Consider the following 21,784-nt stretch of genomic DNA (forward strand, 5'->3'; position numbering starts at 1 on the left):
TTCTTTTCTGTTAAACTAAAATGTTAGAAGTCCTTTGATAATATAACTATCATAAATAGGTCTAGTTTAGTTTAACAATAAGTGAAGTTAGAAGTAGTTTATGGCACAGTGAGCGTGTATAATTTTTACTAAAATTCTGAACATCTTTAAATAGCATTATGAAGTGTATGAGCAGAAACACCTCCTAGAGATAATGTCTGTGAGCACTTCAGTGTATCTCCATGTGGTTATGTAGCATTTCACTGTGTGTATGTGCTTACCTAACCCATTCATTGGTGGGCATTTCAGTGTCCAGTTTCCACAAGTATTAAAAAAAAAAATACTGTGTTGAAGATCATTGTGTTTCTGCGTACTTGTTCAGTTACTTTTTAGGAATAACTTCTTGGGAGTGGCTTCTCAGTCAGAGGGCATGAATGATACACGCATCACCAGCCCTTCAGAAAGATGATAGGGCATTGAGAGTCCAATTTCAGCAACACTTTTTAAATCTTTGCCAAACAGACTGACGTAGTATTTCAAATGAACTATTTTACAGTACAAATGAGTTTGGTCATGTTGTAGTGTACATACTGCCCATTTATGTTTCTTCTTTGCTTATTCCTTAGCATTTATATGGTGATGATTGTTGTACTAGGGTGTGGTATATATTAGGATTATTAGCCTTTTGTTATGTATATTGCATATATTGTGTACCCATTTGTTTTTTTGAGTGTAGGTTGTTGTGATTGTTTTGGAGGGGTTTGTTTTTATATCACTTTGTTTCAACATTGAAATGTTTTCATTTTTATGTTGTCATGTCTGTCAGATGTTCACTTGGTTGGTTCTGCCTTTGGTGTCAGGCTTATAAAAGCCTTTTACCTTTTACCAGTTATAAAAGTGTATAACCTATATTTTATGCTAGTACTTGTATAGAATTCATTGCTTTATTTTACATTTGAATCTTTATGTCAGCTAAACTGTCTTGAAGTAGGCATTTCCCCCTAAGTTTGTTTCAGAGTTTTCAGTGTTAAAATCAAGGATAGTTGCCAAACCTTCTAAATCTCTTCTTGTAAGTTTACAACCATTAACGATAATATAAACGGAGAATTGTAACAGGATTAGATATTTTTCAGTAAGTTAAGCACTTACTGGTTGCAAATATTTCATTATATGTACAGTTAAATGCATGGCAAGGACCTTCTCTAAACAACTTGAATCTTAATAGGATAGACAAGTACCCTCAATCATAACCATAATGCACATCTGAGAATGAGAGGCGTTTCAGGTACAGTAGATTTCCAGAGAGGTGGTAGGCACTCTCTTGGGGGAAGACATGGAAAGCTCAGAGTGTTCATCTGGTTACTTTGTTTTCGTTTGTACATAACTAGGGAGGAATTGAAGATTTAAAGTAATACAGCAAAAGTATTGCTTCTAAAACAGTATGTTGGAGATTGAAATAGAGGTGAGACTAAAACGCAGAGTCGGGTAGGAATGTTTATAGTAACTGTTACTTGCTAAGGGCCTGAGCTGTGGAAGGACAGGCAGCCTTCTCTACATTCACAACAGGGCATTGGCTGTCTGACCTTGCCACATATAGGCATCTTGCTGCTGCTTCAGCTTCAGTGTTGTTTCCTCAGAAGGGCCATCTCTGATGACTCTTGGTGGTAGTAGGCAGCAACAAGCACTATTAAGGATACAGCAGCCCTTTGAAGAAAGGGAGGAGATAAGAAAACTTGGAAATGAATAGCAAGACAGAGGAATAGAAGATTAATTAGCAGATTAGTAGTAGAGGACAAATTTGAGGGAGAGATTAAAGTTGTAAGTACCCTGAGGGGGTGTTGTTGATGAGGACAGTCTTGGAAGTGGGTAGGAATAAGAATAAGAACTCATTTGGGAGAATTTAGTTTGTACAGAAAGAGGTTCGACTTGGTCTTTGGACCCTGAAGGAAGGAAGACTAAATAAATAAGGTATTGAAAACCATCTGGAATATAGGGGATGTGAAGTGGCACTGAGCTGTGTAAGTCAGGCTGAGTGATTGGGATCTTGAAGAATAGTTTTGGAATACCTGTGTTAGCAAATTCCATAGAGAGGCAAGAGGTGGAGGAAAGGATTACTGACAAGCAAAAGAATTCTGTAAAGTAAAATGAATTTATGGAGGACCTAATCAGCAAAGTTTGGAAATGCAGCCATCTGAAGGTAAAGATAATACAGGACTGAAGTTTGTCATGGCAGGTGATTGAGAGGTCACAAGAAAGTTATTTAAATACCACAGCATGACGTCTCACACAAACTTGGGAGCAGCACAAGTGAAACCAGGAAAGAATTGGTGGACTGAGAGAACAGAAAATGGAGGAATCATAAAAAAAATGGGCATAGAAAAGTGTCAGTAGATCAAGGAGTGTTCCCCAAAAAGATCTTGCAGATCTCTGCTGAGATTGAGGGTGTACCAGAATGAGACAGTCAAGTGCAGTCCAGGGATTAAGAGGCCACACAATCAGAAGGTAATGCTTATAGATCTTGAACTTGAAGAAAGTAAAGGAAATAAATGGCTAGGGAAAATTGAACCACATAGCAGTCATTGAGGAAAGAAGGCCAGAAGAAGGGATTTATACCAACAATAGAAATTGGAGAGATACAGAAACTGAACAGTTTATATTGGTAAAGTATTAGCTCCAACTTAAGAAGTTGAATGTTAATGTGGAGGAGGTATAGTAAATTTATCCATTAAGAGTTTTAGTAGGATAGTGGTGGGCCTTGATACTGATGGATTCTGAAAATTTCAAGGAGTCAAGTTGGGCTTACAAGTTTGCGATGGTCTTGGTAGCAACTAACGGTGTATTTGATGGTATTAGAGTACACTGCCCCATCCTTTATCCAAATCACTAACAATTACTAGTTTCTCTTTAAGCTTGTGATTATTACACCTAAACAATCTTTCTAAATTAAGTAACTAAGGACTTTATTAGGCTCACTATTCCAAATTTGGTTCTTAAACAGATCTGTTTGTCAAGAGAGCAGAAAACATAACCATTATGGAAATGTATTCTCTAGTAATTTCTTACAATTTTTTGTGTATTTTGTCTCTCTGATTCATAATTAATTTATGAAAACATAATTTTCCTTTCTCTTAAGAACTAAAAGTGTGTAGAAATCAATCAGCTTTTTTTGTAATCTTTATTTGTAGACCATTAGGAGGAAGAAGAAAGTTCAGATACCAGTTAGTCGTCCTGATCCTGAACCTGTATCTGAAAAAGAAGATGATAGTTATGATGAGGAGGTCCATGATCCGAGAAGCAGCCGTGGAGGTCTGGTCAGTAGAAGAAGTGAGAAGAGTTGGGCAAGGGATAGAAGTGCAAGCAGAGAGAGGAGTTTGTCCCCACGGTCTGATAGGCGATCTGTGGCCTCCAGTCAGCCTGCCAAACCCACCAAAGTCACATTGGTGAAATCCCGGAAAAATGAAGGTATTCTCTACCAACTTATCATTTTCACATGAAAATGTTAACACTAATTTTGATGAGTGAAATTGCTGCCCTTTCCTATCCTCGTGTTTGTTGTCTTTTGTTATCTTCATTGTTGTGTCCTGTTGCCATAAGTCCTATCCCGTTATAGCAGGCTTCAGGGATCATCTACTTTTCTCTTCATGAATTAATTTGGTGCAGCAGATCGTACTTCAAGTAAATTGTCCAGTAGTTGGGATTTTGAATTTCTTGTTGTGGTTAGAATAGCCAAATACAAATTATGCTAACAAATGTCACACCAGTACCAAGCTGAATTTCAGTGTTTTACTTAGCTGTTAGGATCAGTAGTAGCATAACCATTGGAAGAAATCTTGGGGCTTTTTGGGAAGGGGGGCAGACTTCTTTTTAAATGAAGAGATTAAGGGGAAGGAACCCCTGATAGGGCATTTCTGTATAATGCAGGACTTCTTTAAACCAAAGCTAGCCGCTTCCCCTTACTTAATCAAATTTGATAAGAATGAATGCGATTGTGACCTCGTCCTGTGGACATGTCTCTCAAATGCAGGCAAGCATCTGTAACTGATCATTTTGGTTAAAAGGTGTTCTAAGAATATCATGTAGGCTTGCTTTGATCTGCTATACCAGCACCTGACAGACCTTTTTTCTAGTTCTTGCTCCCCACCCCACTCTGTGGTGGACATCTCAAACTGTCTACCCTTGCTGTTTCTACTTCATTTTGCCACTCATTCGTCAACCCTCTCTGACCTGGTATCTGTTACACCTTGCTCCCAAAGCTGTTAAAACTAAATAAACCCAGTAGAAATTTTCAATTTTTATTTTACTTGCCTTTTCAGTACCATTTTCCATAGTGTTAACCACTTCCTATATTTTGAAATAACGTCTTCTCTTGGCTTCAGTAATACTGTGTTCTTTTGGATCTCTCACCCCCTTATGTATCCTTTGCAGGCTCCTTCTCATCCTACCCTTTAATCTTCCATAGATTTCTATTCTAGAATCTTTTTTCCCCTCAGCGTAACCTCTTTAGGCAATTGCATCTGCTCATTGTCTCAGTTAGCTGCTGCTGATGGCAAAACTTATTTCTCCAGCCCAAGTCTGTGTAGTTGTGCGTGCCAGCTGTTAGGCATATTGACTTCAGTATTTCACGTAGCTCCCTCAGACTTAACACACCTCAAGCAAAACTCCTACCTTCCTCATAAAATTTTTGTGTTTTCTTATGAAGTTGCTCATTAGATATATTCTCATCTACCCAGTTTCTCATGCCAGTTATGGAAAACATTGTACTTATCCTTGACATCTCTTTTTTCCTCACTTCCCTGTACCCAGTTAATATATCGTAACTTCCTCAATACCATTCTTAAATAACCTCCCACTTCTGCCTTTCTCCACTGTCACCACCACCTCCCTCATCCATGCTACTGTAATCTTTTTTTCTTTCAGCTTTATTGAGGTGTAATTGACATATATAAATATATAAAGTTATATATATTTAAGGTATATAACATGATTTGATACATGTATACATTATAAAATGATCACAGTCAAGTTTATGACATCGGGCATTTACGTGCATTGACATGTATTTACTTAGTTACCTCAGAGATACTTTTTTTTTTTTTTTTTTTGGTGCGGTGAATAACTATCATCTCTTAAGTGGACATAATGAGTCTCAGAAACTAGTCTCTGGATCCCTTCCAGTCAATTCTGCAGACACCTTCATAGAGTTAAAGGATCTTCTGTGACATTTGTTATTCTTTCACATCTCTCTTAGTTACTCCTCAGTCCTAGCTACCCTAACAGTTATGACTGTTCCTTCATACCTTTTGGGACATTTGTTTGTAACCATTCTGTCTCTACTACCTCCCACCCCACATACACATTCACAGGTGTACCCTAATCCTTCTGGTTTAGTAGTATTTCTGCTTTAGTATTTCTTCCTCTCTGGCTCTGTACTGGACACTGAATTCTATATTGCCTTTGTATGAACTCTTCCTCACACTTACATTTGCCCCTACTGACTGTTGCCAGAGTGTAGGGCCTCTGTCTCATTCGCTGCTTTTTAGCCATAGTGCCTGGTGTATAGTTAATATTTACCCAAGGAAACACTTGGAGTTGATGAATATGTGAGGATTACTTTGAAGTAATCTCTGTATTGATTATTTATAACTTTTTAATCTTGAATAAGGACATTTTTGTCATTTGTACTATATTCTTCTGTGATATAACAACCATTTCTCAAGCACATATATTTGACTGCCTAGATCCCCTGAAAAGTCATTTTCTCTTTTCACCCTGATTCTTTTCCTGTTTGAGCACTCTGTGTGTATTTGCCTTAAGTTAAGCTGCAATTTAGGGTTTTTTGTTTTTGTCCCCCCCCCCCACCTTTTTTTTAATGCAGTAAGATGCAGAGTCCTTTCCTCTCTCCTGACAGAGCCAGGAGTGTTCCTTTTCCTATTGATGTGCTCTTGTCGTCATTGTTCTGGTTTACAAACACACAGAATTCTGCGGTTTTGCAGGTCCCTGGACAGTTTTCTAGACTCTCCTGGTACTTTCCTCATTTTGACCATTTCCTCATCCACAGATAAAATTAATGTTGCCTCACATTTGGATACCTGGTTGGTTGTTAAAAGGAAAGGACTGGCCTTTTTAACTCCTGCCTGTATCTGCACAGCTAGTTGAAGCCTTTGTTCGCACCAACACAGAATGTATATAGTAATGTTCTGCATGTCTCTCTCCATGGTTAGAGGTGTGTAGAATCAGAAAAACTTTTGCTCTGGGAAATTGGGGAAAACAAAACAGTGTATGCTTAGTAATACAAGTCGTCATTAAAATTGTCAACCTTTCCAGAGTTTTTCCAACCTCAAGCAGTTCACTTTTTAGAAGTGTATTCATTAAACCTTCTGAGAAGCTAGTTTAATACAACATAGGAAGAAATGGTCTTCTCTTCAGGCTTGGGTTTTTTTTTCTTCCTTTCCCCTTTCTGAGTAAAAATTGGAATAAGTATGTCAGTCTTCTGCTTGGATCATAGACTTTCTTTACTTTCACATTGGCAGTGCACACTTTTTGATGATTAGAGGAAATGACATCTTTGCAGGGTGATCGTACTTAAAAACTCAGTGTGGTGATGATTATTATACTTTTAAAGTGTGTGGTTTACGCTAAAGACATTTAAATATGTTATTTCAGAATATGGTCTTCGATTGGCCAGTCATATATTTGTGAAGGAAATTTCACAAGATAGTTTGGCAGCAAGAGATGGCAACATTCAAGAAGGCGATGTTGTATTAAAGGTATAGTCCTATTCTTACATTTTAATGAACTGAAGTAGAAAACAAATTCTAGTGTAACCATATAGTTTCTGCTCATGTTTGAAGCAATTTTGCCAAAATTAAAAATCAATGTTTGGGGCACTGGATGGTTTGTCATTTTTAATGGACAAAAATGGTTTGTCCGTTATTATGTGTCAACACTGATATTTTTCTTTAGGCATGGAGTCATTCTGAGCAAATTAATCATTACAAATGAATATCCTTCACTGCTAGGAACTACTTTGTAGGTAGATATGTCTAGTCTTACACAATAAGTGGTTTTGATAACTACTCCAAATATTATTAAAATGTTTGTTTTGTTTGTTTGCTTATAAGTAATAGAAAGTGACAGGCTTTTGGGGATTGGCTCAGAGATACTAATTTGGGTTTTCTGACATAGCAACAGCGTAGTAAAGATTTTATTTCAGGAAAGAGGAGTACTTTGATATTATGAAAGGACTAATTTTGGTTCTTACAGCAAGCCAAGTAGTAATTTAAATATTCCTGTTTCATGATATTAAGTTAACATTTGTATTTTTATCATTTACTTTCAACTAGAGGTTTTTTTTTTTCTGTTGCAGATAAATGGTACCGTGACAGAAAATATGTCACTGACAGATGCAAAGACATTGATAGAAAGGTCTAAAGGCAAGTTAAAAATGGTAGTTCAGAGAGATGAACGAGCTACTCTGTTGAATGTCCCTGATCTTTCTGATAGTATCCATTCTGCTAATGCCTCTGAGAGAGATGGTGAGTATCGTTCTGTTTGGAGAGTCCTTAACAGGTTTAAGTAACCTGTTAAAGTAGTAGGAAGATTTGATATTTTTTTTTTTTTTAATATATGAAATTTATTGTCAAATTGGTTTCCATACAACACCCAGTGCTCATCCCAAAAGGTGCCCTCCTCAATACCCATCACCCACCCCCCATCAACCCTCAGTTTGTTCTCAGTTTTTAACAGTCTCTTATGCTTTGGCTCTCTCCCACTCTAACCTCTTTTTTTTTTTTTTTTTTCCTTCCCCTCCCCCATGGGTTTCTGTTAAGTTTCTCAGGATCCACATAAGAGTGAAACCATATGGTATCTGTCTTTCTCTGTATGGCTTATTTCACTTAGCATCACACTCTCCAGTTCCATCCACGTTGCTACAAAAGGCCATATTTCATTTTTTCTCATTGCCACGTAGTATTCCATTGTCTATATAAACCACAGTTTCTTTATCCATTCATCAGTTGATGGACATTTAGGCTCTTTCCATAATTTGGCTATTGTTGAGAGTGCTGCTATAAACATTTGGGTACAAGTGCCCCTATGCATCAGTACCCCTGTATCCCTTGGATAAATTCGTAGCAGTGCTATTGCTGGGTCATAGGGTAGGTCTATTTTTAATTTTCTGAGGAACCTCCACACTGCTTTCCAGAGCGGCTGCACCAATTTGCATTCCCACCAACAGTGCAAGAGGGTTCCCGTTTCTCCACATCCTCTCCAGCAAGATTTGATATGTTTGAATGAAATAATTTTCTACAAGCCAGATACCTTCAGAACCTAAGAATTACAAATATATATACTGGGAGTGGAGGGCTTAATTTTAATTACATTTTTCCTAGTTTTATTGAGAAATGTGGAAGTTTAAGGTACACAGCATGATGGTTTGATTTACATCTATTGTGAAATGATCACCACAATATGTTTAGTTAACATCTTTTATCTTCTGTAGATAAAAGAAAAAAAAAAAGATTTTTCCATGTGATGAGAACTCTTAGGATCTAGTCTCTTAACTTCATATATCCTATAGCAGTGTTAGCCATTATCATCTATTGTACATTTCTTCCCTGGTGCTCATTTATTTTATAACTGAAAGTCTGGACCTTCCTCCAGTTTCCTTTTGCCCCTCCCCCCACCCTCTCTGGTAACCACAAATCTGATTTCTTTTTCTGTGAGTTTGGTGGTTGTGTGGGTTTGTATTTTTGCTTTTTGTGGGTTGTTTTCTGGGTTTTTTTTGTCTTTCTCTGACTTATTTACCGTATGCCTTCGAGGTCCACATCCATGTTGTCACTGTCCTTTTTGTTTTGTAGGCAGCTCACCATTATTAATCAGTGGTTGATGAAGTTAATGCTTAAATCAACCATTTTATATGAAATTATATTTAGTAGCTTATATTCATTATCATTGGAGTATCTTACATTTTACATTATTGTAATCTTACATTTTACATTATGATCATTTCATGGGAAAATAAAAAGCACCCTTTTACTTAACAGACATTTCAGAAATTCAGTCACTGGCATCAGATCATTCTGGTCGATCACATGACAGACCTCCCCGCCACAGCCGGTCACGATCACCTGACCAACGGTCAGAGCCTTCTGATCATTCCAGACACTCTCCACAGCAGCCCAGCAGTGGCAGGTAATCACACTCTGTTGTTAAAATAGTTACGTGTGCTTGATACATGTTTCTGGTATTGCTTACAAATAAAACTAGAAGATAGATTTTCTTTTATTAAGATTAGGTTGGAAGTTTTTGGTTTTTTTTTTTTTTAATTAATTTAGGGATTACCTAGAAAAACATAGGTCAGTTAATCTTCCTAAAGGGTGAAGTGGTAAATATTTTAAGTATGTAAGCCATATGATTTCTTATCACTACTCTGTAACACAGAAGTGTAACTGTAGATAATATGTAAATGAACAGACAGGGTAGTGTTCCAATAAAACTTTATGAAAAACACTTGGCCATACAGCTGCAGTTTGCTGATCCCCACTGCATAAGAAGATGCTGGCCAGCTAAAAGAATATACTGCTTGGGAAAGTTAAACATATTAGCAGCCCTTTCCTAGACACTTTAACCCGGACTTTGTTTTCCCTCTTAAAAAAGCAGTCTGGTATTTATGCCAGAGAGTCTGGTATGTTAGTAGTATGTGACTTACCTGAGTTTACATGGTCTTTGGGGTTGCATATACAGTTGGGAATCTGAAAATTATGACCCTTATTTCTAGAATAGTACACATGTACACATAAACATTTGGCATTTTACATAAAATTTGTGGATATTCCCAGGGTTCTGTAGGCCACCAACTGATTTATGGTTCTGTAATAATCCATATGAAGATCTTCTGGAGGCACTTGAAAATTTGAGCTGAACATTTTAGGGTTAGAGATTAACTTGGGACTTACTTGCATGGAGGTGTTAGCTCAAGCCATAGAAGTCATTAAAGTTACTAAGAAAAACAATGTGGAGGGAAGGCCAAGATATTAGACTGGAGGCAGTGTATTCTTTGAGGAAGGTGAGGAGGCAAGGAAGAAGTAACCAGAGAAAGGGAGGAGTGTGTAGCCAGAAGAAAACTTTTTTGAAGATCTTTAAAAACCATAATGATCATTATTTTGCACTGCTGGTTTTAGAGATTTATGAAGCGAATTCTCTTTAAATTTCAAATTTTAGTTTTATGAATTATATTAACTCTGATCTTTATTTTAAGGTTGTAATAATTATTTATTTACTTACTTATTTTAATGTTTATTTTTGAGAGAGAGAGAGACAAGAGCACAAGCATGGGAGAGGCAGAGAGCGAGAGGGAGACACAAAACCTGAAGCAGGCTCCAGGGTCTGAGCTGTCAGCACAGAGCCCGACGCGCGGCTCGAACCCACGAACTGTGAGCTCATGACCTGAGTCGAAGTTGGATGCTTAACCAACTGAGCCACCCAGGCGCCCCATAATGATTTTTTTAAAAAATATTATAGTACATCATATGCCATCCTGGCTTATCTTATAACTGATACAACTGATTGTTATTTTTAACTGCTTCAAGTTAATATATTAGTTCTAAAACTTTTCTTGACATAGCATAGATGTTACCTGGGAAAGGATCACTGCAACAACACACACACACACACACACTGTGATATAAATCACACCCTTGGATGATTCATGGGAGTAGCTATAATTTTAACACATTTCTCTCACCTAGAAACCATGCTGGTGTCAAGAAATTTGGATATGATTTTCCTTAAAAAAATAAAAGAATCATCTACATTTTGGCCGTTAGTTGTTTTTGTGAGCAAATTCTAAATCTTAAAAAGTTTTTTTGATGCTGACTTTTTTTCATTTAGATTTCCTAAACACTTGGCATTCGTAACTTAAAAGTAAAGAGGTTTGTTTTGTTTTGTTTTTTTAAATATTTTCATATAAGATTACGTTGAGGTGTTTTAATTGGGAACCTCAGGTATCCTTATGGGTCACACGAATTATATGAGATCTTTTAAAAATACAGAATCCTAGGCTCTGTTCTCAGGTGGAGGTGGAGAATACAGTTTGTTTGTTTGTTTGTTTTTAGGTTTCTGATATCATCCTCTACTGTGCACTACCAAATTTGGGCACTTCTGGTTAGGACATGTGGTACATACTAAAGAAAAGATAGTACTTCACATATAGAAGGCCAGAAGTCTTCAGATTATTTCCAAATTCTTGTGCTAAGAATTTAATTTTTGAAAATTCAGTGACCTTCACACATTCAAGATGTACAATAGTACCAGTTGCTTAAAGATTTCATTTTTTCTCCTAAAGTTCATGTTAAAATACAAATAACTGTGGAGTTGTGGAGGATTATCCTGTGTTTTGAGAAACAGTTTAGGTGTTCTTTAAAAGTAAAATTCTAGTAAAAACACCATGGGTTCTGTATTCCATTATTCTCATGACCTACTTGAGTTCTGTGTGATGTTCTTTTCTGAGAGAGCAAACGTTGTGGACAGAGCTCTTGAGAAAAGCCCATTAGCTTGTTTCTTCATAAGTAGATGAGCAATGCACCCTTACTGTTATCCAGAACAGGGGTTGGCACACTACAACTTGCAGGCCAAATACAACCTGCTGCTTGATTTTGCAAATAAAGTTTTATTGGAACCAATCATATAATGGCATAATTGAGAAGTTGCAAGAGAGACTGTATGGCTTACAGAGTCATATAAGGAAAACGTTTGCCAATCCCTGGTCTAGAATGTTAAAATAGGCGTTATTGAACTAAAAAATTATATATAGAGAGAGAATTACTACAGTGATTTTCTTACATCTTGATGCGTGTTGCCAGGTTTGTTTTATATTTTATTCAGTGATGTTTCAGAGCCCCTTCTGGGCCAAGACTTGTTCTAGGAACTCGGGATACTGAGAGAGCCCAAAACTTGTGCCACTGTTTCATGCTCACAAGGTAGCTCTCACAGAGAAGATTCTTTTCACTGATCTCACTGTGGTCCCTACATAACTGAGTATTTGATTTGCAGGGTATGTTCTAAGCCTCTCTTTGGTCATATAGTTTACTGTCCCTACTAACATTTAATTACACCAATCCATTTTATGACTTTTCTCCCTAGAGTGACAACATATGTTTACCTTTTTTGTTCTGTTCTATCAGCTTTATAATAAAGGTGACTGTGCTGCTACTGATTATCATAAGCAGGTTCAGTATTGAAAAAATTCTACTGTAGTAAAAGCGGAGACTAATTAAAATAATGTTGAATTGTGGAACATTTGGATTATAAAGATTATGTTTTATATTAGACTCAGTCATTCCATAAACTAAGTTTATTTAAGGCCTAAGTTGTCTAAAGTTTTTAGGGAATGTATTATAACAAATAGAAAAGGTTTAATTTATATTTAGCATATTCATTTTATAAAAATGGTTGCTTTTGAGGTACTTGCAAGCAGTGTCTTAAAAAGATTGAAACTTTGTAAAATTTTCAAATATTCTCTTTATTCATTATTTCTCCTGAGAGAAAATGCTCCCCCTAAATTCTGAGTGTTACTGGTATCAGTATTGATAATGGGTTATGATATAGTAAATATGTGATAGTAAAATTGAATTTTACAAATGAGAAATTTGTAGACAAATCCAAGTGTTGAGCCCCATTAAGCTGATATATTTGGGATAAAAACCTTTTACCTATACAGTCCACCTTTTCTGTCAGCCTTTGACTATACAGAGTTGAATTGAGCTCATGATCTGTTTCTCCAAGAGTGCCAATAAATCCTAATACCTATGTAAATAGGGCATATAATGTATCCACTTAAATACCTTAGAGAAGTATTGACTTTTAAAGATCTTTTTTTCTTTACATATTTTACATTTTCCGTTATCTTCCATAATTATTTTATTTGATTCTAGAGGACTGTAAATATTCTTTAATTCTAGAATATATAGTCTCTTTCAGATACTGCTTGGTTCTCTGGAACTTTGCCAGTTGGCTAAAAATTATTGAGACATTTACATGTATCAGTTGTACATTTTTTTTTTTTTTTTTACTATTGTAAAATGTAGAGAAGTGCCCATTTTCTGATTAGCGAATTTCGGATTTTGTTTTCTGATCTTTGGTTTTAGTTCTTTAAAAACGTTTTATTATCTCCAATTTAATAGATGCTTTATTCAGGACAAGATTTACATGTGATAATATTGGCAATTAATTTGGTATAAGTACTGCTTTATTTTTCATTTGAAGTCCTTCATGTTTATTTGTTTGTTTTTGGTTTCTCCTCTGTGAAAGATAGAAAGGGCCAGGTAGAAAGATAATTCTTGAAGTATCTCAATGGAATTAATTGATCACTTCTTTCCCGTGGATTCTGTGCCTTCCAGCTGGACTAAGGGAGTTGGTTGTGAGTTGATGCAGCACAGTGAACTTTCTACAGTAGAGTGAATGTTGAAAGATCTTTTTTTTGCCAGTAATTTTGACATTATCCTGCTGATTCTTACCATATTATGTATTTATTGATACCATGTATATGTTATCAGTATATGGTTATAAATTTTTCCTCAACAAACTAGGCAAGATCCCTGCTGTCCTAGAGCTTTAGGCTTATATCAGAGTGAAAAAAGCAGATAAGTAAGTTTGAAAAATACATTTCACTTTCCATCAGACTAATGGAAATTATTCCATTAGTGGTAAGTACTATAAAGAAAATGAGGGTAGTACGATAGTGAAGGCGGAGGGGACGATATTAGATAACATGATCAGAGAAGAAGGCTTCTCTAAAGTGACCTCATCTTGAAATGAGTAAGAAAGAGCCCTGCAGATGAAGATTATTGTAGAATAAGAAATAACGTGCCGTTTCTCAACTTGTTGGAATAACAGCTGGATGCTGGATCACAAGAGTAAAGGAGACAGTGATTGGAGTTCTAAGAAGTATTTTCTTCTGTTTTGGAAAAAATTGTTTCATGAGAGAAAATGTGAAAGTTTTTTAAGAAGTTGTTTATTACTTGAATTGGTTTTGGGGTTTTGGGGGGGTTTTTTTTGTTTTTTTTTTTTGTTTTTTTTTTTGTTTTTTTGCTGAGATTCTTTGTCTAATGTTTCGAAATGAGTGGAATATTGATGACCCATCCTGAACTTCTGTTACTTAAATAAGAGCCAACTTGTTTTCAGTCCTTGGGAATTTTAGGTTACCAGGTTAAAATTCCAATCTGAGGTTTTGTTTTTGATATGCTTTCTAAGGAGACCAGGCCAAGGGAAGACCATAGTTGATGCACTTCTCTAGTAATTAACTAGCAACCCAAGTGTAATAATATGTGTGCTCAATGATTGCTGAATAATTTTAACTCCTAAGAGAATATGAATCTAATGGCATAAAAGCAAGCTTAAATATTATACTTGATCCCACAATTTAAAAAGTAAGAGTATGAATTTTGTTCATCAGCTCTTACACAAGTACAATATAAAACATAAAATATGATATTTAAAAATAGACTCTCCACTTGGTAACGTATTAAAAATAGTAAATGAATGAAAAATCTTACTTCCAGATAACGATCTTCTCTTGTCCTTGGGAGAGAACCTTAGTAAAAAATGAAGAGAGTGTCGCAACATTGATCCCTTGTTATAAATCAACCAGACATTCCACTCAGTCAGAAGATTGTTTGACTCTAAATATTAATCTAAGTACCTGATAATCATTATACCACCAAAGATGGCCTAACAAAGCTATCCTTAAATTTTAAAAAGCTCTTTCTTAATCTTTCTCATTATTAAAAATTACACATTTCTGCAAAAATCATACTGTCTGAAATCAGATGCACTAGGTTAGTCATCATCATAATAAATGAACATGTAAGATGGGAGAGAAACTCTGTACAAAATGATAAACTTTATAAAAATAAGTATCTGGATTATTACCTAAAAGCCATTTGCCAAAATGAGCAATATAGATACTCAGATTTTCTTCAAAAGCATATATACACACACACATGTATTTCTAGAAAATGGATTATAGTGTGTAAAGAATAAACAAGTTGTGGGAAATTATAAATATGGCAAAATTGGTATAAAGTAACTATTTCTCGGCATACTACCCTTAATTTCTGTATTCTAGGACCAGGTTAGAGTCTCTTCTCTGCGTCTCTCTGCCTTTGTCATCCCTAGAATTCTGTATGTGCCATGCAGAGAGAGATCATCAATTTTTTTTTATTGCTATGAAGGAGGAACTGCAATGTATAAATACCTATTTGTTTCCATATAAAATTTAGAAAATTAACAGTGGTTGCAGCATTCTAAATAGTCAGAATGATTTGAGTGTGCCTTTAGTTTTTCTTTCTCAGGTGTCTTCCAACCCTCCATGCTGACCTATTCTGTCAATGGAGAAAAACTGTGGGGTATGGTTAGGTTAGTTTCTTAACATGTCTTTATTGTTAATTATGGCTGAGATAGTCCAGTAGCCTCTAAAGGAATTAGTACCTAGTTTTTGTTTTCATCCTAAGTTCTGAAGGTCTTGCCTCCCTTTATGCAATAAATGAGTTTATGAAAAGAAAGTATAACTTCATTTTTTAGGATGAGTCATATAGTATGTAATGGGAATTTGGAATTGGTGTGATAAAAGGATGTTTTACTGGAGTGACTGTTCACCCTCAAGTTTATTTCCTATATTAAGGTAATTTTTAAAATAAGGCATTACTGAACAGTCATTTGGGAAGGTGTTTGGGAGCCAGAAGTAGGAAAGAAAGCTTCATGAAGAATGGGCCATCTGGCATGTTTTGTCAGACAGGGTCCAATCAAGACAGCAAGTCAAGCTTGGAGTGAACCTAGCAAGTTTAATGTAAATAGATTAAATAGAAAAGGATTGGAGTAACAAAGGATTAGCTAGTAAGAAGCTGAGAGAACTCTAAATATCAGAATCGGGTATGAGGAGCAGCCACTACCCCTGGTGCTAATATGGAGTGCCCAAGGAAGAGGCTCCCCCACCCATCCCTAGGGTGAGAGCCAGCCTGCTTGGAGAGTGCACGCCCATGGCTTACTGAATGGCAGAGAATTTGGCTGTGGTATGTTCTCAGAAGAACTGGGCAGGAAATTTTCCCTCCAAAATGTTTGGAAAAGGAGTTCATGGGCAAGTGTCTTATTAGATAGAGACCTTGCACACAACTATCCTAGGGAGTCACTGGGGGGAACTGCTGACTGCTACTATGTGCTGGAGGGGCCTGCTGAGGAGACACACCCCAGAACCCACAGGGGGAGCCCCTGACCAAGCTGCCTGTCCTCTGCCCTCTGCCCATAGGCCTTAACAGTTGTGATTTTACATCTGAAGTTTTTCACTTAAAACAAGTTGTTGCTCCTTGCTGATCTGACAGTGTGTATGTTAGTCTGCCACCCTATTTACACAGTTAACTGGGTAAGACTTAAAGAAGGCTCTGTTTACAATGAGTTCATTTACGTGAACTGTAAAAGCTCTTCAGAGACTGTTTCACTTTGTCTAACAGCTGTCTTCCATAGGGTTTTTAATCAACCCAAAATTTCTAGACCAGGGGATCACTACCATTAGATTGATGTACAAATGAAAAATGCAGAAGATAAACCCCATATCCTACCCTCCAGGAGAAAACAAAAATGCTCTTAAGAGGATCTTCAGGTCCAGGGGCGCCTGGGTGGCTCAGTCGGTTAAGCATCTGACTTCGGCTCAGGTCATGATCTCACGGTTTGTGGGTTTGTGAGTTCAAGCCCCGCATCGGACTCTGTGCTGACTGCTTGGAGCCTGGAGCCTGCTTCAAATTCTGTATCTCCCTTTGTCTCGACCCTTCCCTGCTCGTGCTCTGTCTCTCTCTTTCTCTCACAAATAAATAAACATTAAAAAAAAATTTTTTTTTAAAAGGATCTTAAGGTAGAATGTTGAAATGTCTGTCTAGGCTACTTGGAGCCAGAGTGTGTAGATAAACATGACTCTGACTCAGGACAAAAATGTTTTTTGTATAAAGATAGCCTTCCTCATAATAGCAAAAAAAAAAAAAAAAAATGTTTTATAAAGCTTAGATAACCATTTCAGAGCCATGGTAGTGTCCTGTATGGAAGATTTGAGGAAAGTATATTTTCTTTTAATTGTCACAGCTTTACCAGTTTCTTTCAATAACTGCCACTGATTGTAAACTAATCTGGGGTGTCTAAATTTGGTTTTTGTCTTGCAATAGACTTAGTGGTCACATCTCATAATAGAACTTTTCAAATGATTGGAAAATTTGATGATTCTGTACCATAACCATGCGTCTGCATTGCCCAGTGTCGTTGCTGCTAGCCACATGTGGCTACTGAGCATTTGAAATGTGACCAGTCCAAATTGAGATGTATTGTTAAGTTTGAAATAACACATTGGTTTTTAATGACAAAAAAAAGATGTAAATTACCTCTAATAATTTATGTTGATTACATAATGAAATAATATTTGGATGTAATGGGTTAATAAGTAAAATGTGTTAATTGATTTTATCTCACTTTATTTAATACAGATTCTAGAAAATTTACAGTTAACATAGATGATTTGCTTTATAATCCTGCTAACAGTGCTGCTCCTACTCTGCATGTATTATTGAATAATGCCTCCATCTTTTGGTAGATAACAGAAATGCACTAAAAAGAACAGTGATTCTCCAAGTATTAGTTGTTATGAAAAATTTAATAGAATATGAATTCTATCTATCTGAAATGTTATTTAATTCATAACAGTTGTGTTAGAGGAAAAATAAAGGTGGTGGTCAGTACAGTATGGAAATTAGGCAAGATGAAAATGCTAGCAGTTTTATGTGATGGGGCAAGAGCACAACAAATGACACCCTTCTAGTTATCATCATGGAGGAGGTTTCCATCAGAAGGTTATAACTCAGGATGGGAGTTATCATCAGTATCAGTCTTTTTAAATTTAGAAAGTTTAAGTTCGAAGAAATAAAATCAATTGTAAATGTTTTTAGATCTTTTTAAAGCAATTTAAAGTTTGCTTGTTACAGAGCAGTAAGTCTATAGAACTATTAAAATTATGCATTCTTTAATCTCATTCTTTTTCTTTAAAATGTATATATTTATAACAGTTTGCATATTTTATGCAAAGAATGTAAGGGGAATCTTCTGTTTTGTACGGCCCTTTACATTCTGAGGTACCTAGAGCACTTTGGGGATAAAGCTTAATTGTGCTTATTTATTCTTGGATTAATTGTGAGATTTTATTACCTAAGCTGTGGCTAAAAATTTTGACCTTTTATGATTTAAAAATACCTTGACTTTTATAGTTTTGCCTAAAAGACTGTTTACCTCCATGCAGCTCATAGTAATTTAAAACTAAAAGTACACCCCCACAGAATAATTGACTATGAAAATAGAAACTGTGAAAAGTGCTTATGTTTTATCCTTTCAGAAGGGTAACAGGTAAGAAACATTTTCTTCATAAGACTGCTAATAGTATGCATTAATAGAACCAAATTCTTTGTTTAAAGTTAGACTTAATTGCATTTAAAAATTGGGGTATCTGGGTTGCTTAGTTGGTTAGGCGTCCAACTTTGGCTCAGGTCATGATCTCCTGGTCCTTGGGTTCGAGCCCCATGCCTGACTCTGTGCAATGTATGCTTAATTAGAACAAGTAAAATAGGTCTATTCTACCTCACCTACTTCCCACTCCTCTTGAATTAAGCCTTTCTCCATATTTCTGCATAACTTATTTAGCATCATATAGAGTTTGTGTTTTTAATAATTAAAAAAGGTCACACTCTGCACATTATTTTCTAGCTAGCTAATTTTACTTAATACAATGTGACCCTCCTTCCAGCTTATTCTTTTGATGAGAAATTTTACATATTATGGAAATTCTGTTTCTAGGTCTTTGCCTGTGCAATCAATGTTGCATAAGCATCTTTGTCCATGATTTCATATACTAGCTTTTTATTTCTGAAGTCATTAAAGAGTGTGTTGGTATTACTTTTAAATTTTCACGGATGATGCCAGATGACTTTCCAAGAGTAATATTTGAGACTACACTTGTTTATTTCTCAGAATTCCATGTTTACCTATCTGATCATTGTAAATTGGCAACTCCGTATTTTATTTAAAAAAAAAATGTTTAATGTTTATTTTTGAGACAGAGACAGAGTGAGAATGAGGGAGGGGCAGAGAGAGAGGGAGACACAGAATCTGAAGCAGGCTCAGGCTCAGAGCTGTCAGCACAGAGCCCAGCGCGGAGCTCGAACTTAGGAACCCTGAGATCATGACCTAAGCCGAAGTCGGACACTTAACCGACTGAGCCAACCAGGCGCCTTGGCAACTCCTTATTTTAAATTGATGGTTTCCTTGGGGTGCCTGGGTGGTGCAGTCGGTTAAGCGTCCGACCTCAGCCAGGTCACGATCTCGCGGTCCGGGAGTTCGAGCCCCGCGTCAGGCTCTGGGCTGATGGCTCAGAGCCTGGAGCCTGTTTCCGATTCTGTGTCTCCCTCTCTCTCTGCCCCTCCCCCGTTCATGCTCTGTCTCTCTCTGTCCCAAAAATAAATAAAAAACGTTGAAAAAAAAAATTTAAAAAATAAATAAATAAATTGATGGTTTCCAGATTAGTAGCAGAGCTGAGCATCTTTTTATGAGATTATTGACCATAGTATTGCATCCTCGTAAATTGCGAGGTTAATTTCTGTTGCTCATTTTCTGTTATATTGTTCTTTTTCATTTTCCATCAGCTAGTAGTAGCTCTTTTGGTGAGTGTGTTGCAAATATAAATCTTTATATCTTTTCCTGTGCAATTAAACATTTTTAATTGGGGCGCCTGGTCAGTTTTTAATTTTAACATTTTTAATTGGGGCGCCTCAGCCAGTTGAGTGACCGACTTCGGCTCAGATCATGATCTCATGGTTTGTGAGTTTGAGCCCTGCATTGGGCTCTGTGCTGACAGCTCAGAGCCTGGAGCCTGCTTCAGATTCTGTGTCTCCTTCTCTCTCTGCCCCTACCCCACTCATGGTCTGTCTCTGTCTCAGAAATAAACATTAAAAAAAATTTTTTTAATAATAAAAAAATAAAAATAAAACCATTTTTAATAGTGAAATATTTTCATCTTTATGGTTTTTGAATGTTTATCACATTTAGGGAGATCTCCCCCAATCTAAGATTGCACAGGTTTTATCTAGGAGTTTTACAGTTTTTAATGCTATTGGTGCTGGCATATTTTTTCCTTTTCATTTTCCTCTTTCTTTTTTTTTTTAATTTTATTTTTTACATTTATTTTTGAGAGACAGGGCAAGACCTAGCACGAGTGGGGGAGGGGCAGAGAGAGAGGAGGGACAAAGAATCCCAAGCAGGCTCCAGGCTCTGAGCTCTCAGCACAGAGCCCAACGCGGGGCTCAAACTCACGAACCAGGAGATCATGACCTGAGCCAAAGTCAGCCGCCCAACTGACTGAGCCACCCTGGCGCCCCTCATTTTCTTCTGATTGTAGAGGACATTGAGGAAAATAGTTGATTTTTTTAAATTAAAATGTAATTATAATTCTCTTTATAATTTTTATAGTATTCTTTTATACTCACTAAGATTCTCCCCAATATTTCAAGCCTATCATCTGTCTCATGATTATATCATCTGAGTCTTCAAAATAGTGGTAAATAACGATAGTATTGGCAGGTATCACTGTGTTGTTACTGATTTTGGTGTAAATACATTCAGCATTTCCCTATCTAATATGGTATTAGCTCTTCATTTTGGGAACTAGTCTCATAATTAATTGTATTTCCAGTATCTTTGCTTTATTTGTGGTTTTTATTAGGAATGGCTGTTGCATGTTTTCACATGCCTGTTTGATAGTTTTTTCTTGTAATATTTAGATGTCATAATGAATTCTGTGATAAATTCCTAATGTTAAACTAGCCATATACTTGTGAAATAACCCTGCTGTGGTCATTGTAGAATAATCTTTTACTACATAGTACATCCCCTTAGCTAGTATTTTATTTAGAATTTTTTCCTCCACTCATAATTGAAAATATTTATTGTTTTCTCTGTCCCATCATTGTCATGGTTTGGGTGTTAAGGTACTGTTAGCTTCAGATTGAATTTCTGATAGAATGTTGAAAATTTTTGAAATACATGGTATTTTTATGATACTGTTTTCTGTGTTATTAGATATGTTTGGAATTTTCCATAAAAAGTTTGAAGAAAATTAAGTTAGAGACTGTTCTATTTCAGTGTGTGGTATAGAGTAGTTAAAGACACAAATTATTTGTTGCTATTACAACTGATAACATAATAAATATTCTTTTTTTTTTTTTAATTTTTTTTTTCAACGTTTATTTATTTTTGGGATAGAGAGAGACAGAGCATGAATGGGGGAGGGGCAGAGAGAGAGGGAGACACAGAATGGGAAACAGGCTCCAGGCTCTGAGCCATCAGCCCAGAGCCTGACACGGGGCTCGAACTCACGGACCGCGAGATCGTGACCTGGCTGAAGTTGGACGCTTAACCGACTGCGCCACCCAGGCGCCCCAATAAATATTCTTAAAATGTGTTCTTGGACAAAAAAACAAAAACAAAATGTGTTCTTGGACATGTATGTATTTCTCTAGGATAAACCTAGAAGTCAGATTGCAGGTTATTGCATGTTTGCATTTTCTGTTTTGATAAATTTCTTCCATTTTGCCCTCAAGTAGTTATACTTATTTACACTTACTTTACCATCCTTGTATGAGTGTATCTCCATGTCCCTCCTTACAGTTGATGTTATTGTGAAAACTCTCATGAGAAGATGATTTCAAGTTACTTTAATGTGCGTTCTCCT

The 21,784-nt window shown here is 36.3% G+C and overlaps 1 protein-coding gene across 7 annotated transcripts in view; it reads left to right on the forward strand.

Annotated features, from left to right (window-relative positions):
* The window catches only part of TJP1 (tight junction protein 1), a 377,020-nt gene that overhangs the window by 316,092 nt on the left and 39,144 nt on the right, over positions 1 to 21,784 (forward strand). For all 7 annotated transcript variants that reach the window (XM_040493816.1, XM_040493817.1, XM_040493818.1 and 4 more), the window contains 4 exons: positions 3,165 to 3,441; positions 6,643 to 6,746; positions 7,346 to 7,514; positions 9,024 to 9,171. In XM_040493816.1, the coding sequence (XP_040349750.1) occupies positions 3,165 to 3,441; positions 6,643 to 6,746; positions 7,346 to 7,514; positions 9,024 to 9,171 (698 nt within the window). The remainder of the gene's footprint in view (positions 1 to 3,164; positions 3,442 to 6,642; positions 6,747 to 7,345; positions 7,515 to 9,023; positions 9,172 to 21,784) is intronic.

The sequence above is a fragment of the Herpailurus yagouaroundi genome, unplaced genomic scaffold (assembly GCF_014898765.1).
Source record: "Herpailurus yagouaroundi ecotype Mexico unplaced genomic scaffold, PumYag 185, whole genome shotgun sequence".
Lineage (NCBI taxonomy): Eukaryota > Metazoa > Chordata > Mammalia > Carnivora > Felidae > Herpailurus > Herpailurus yagouaroundi.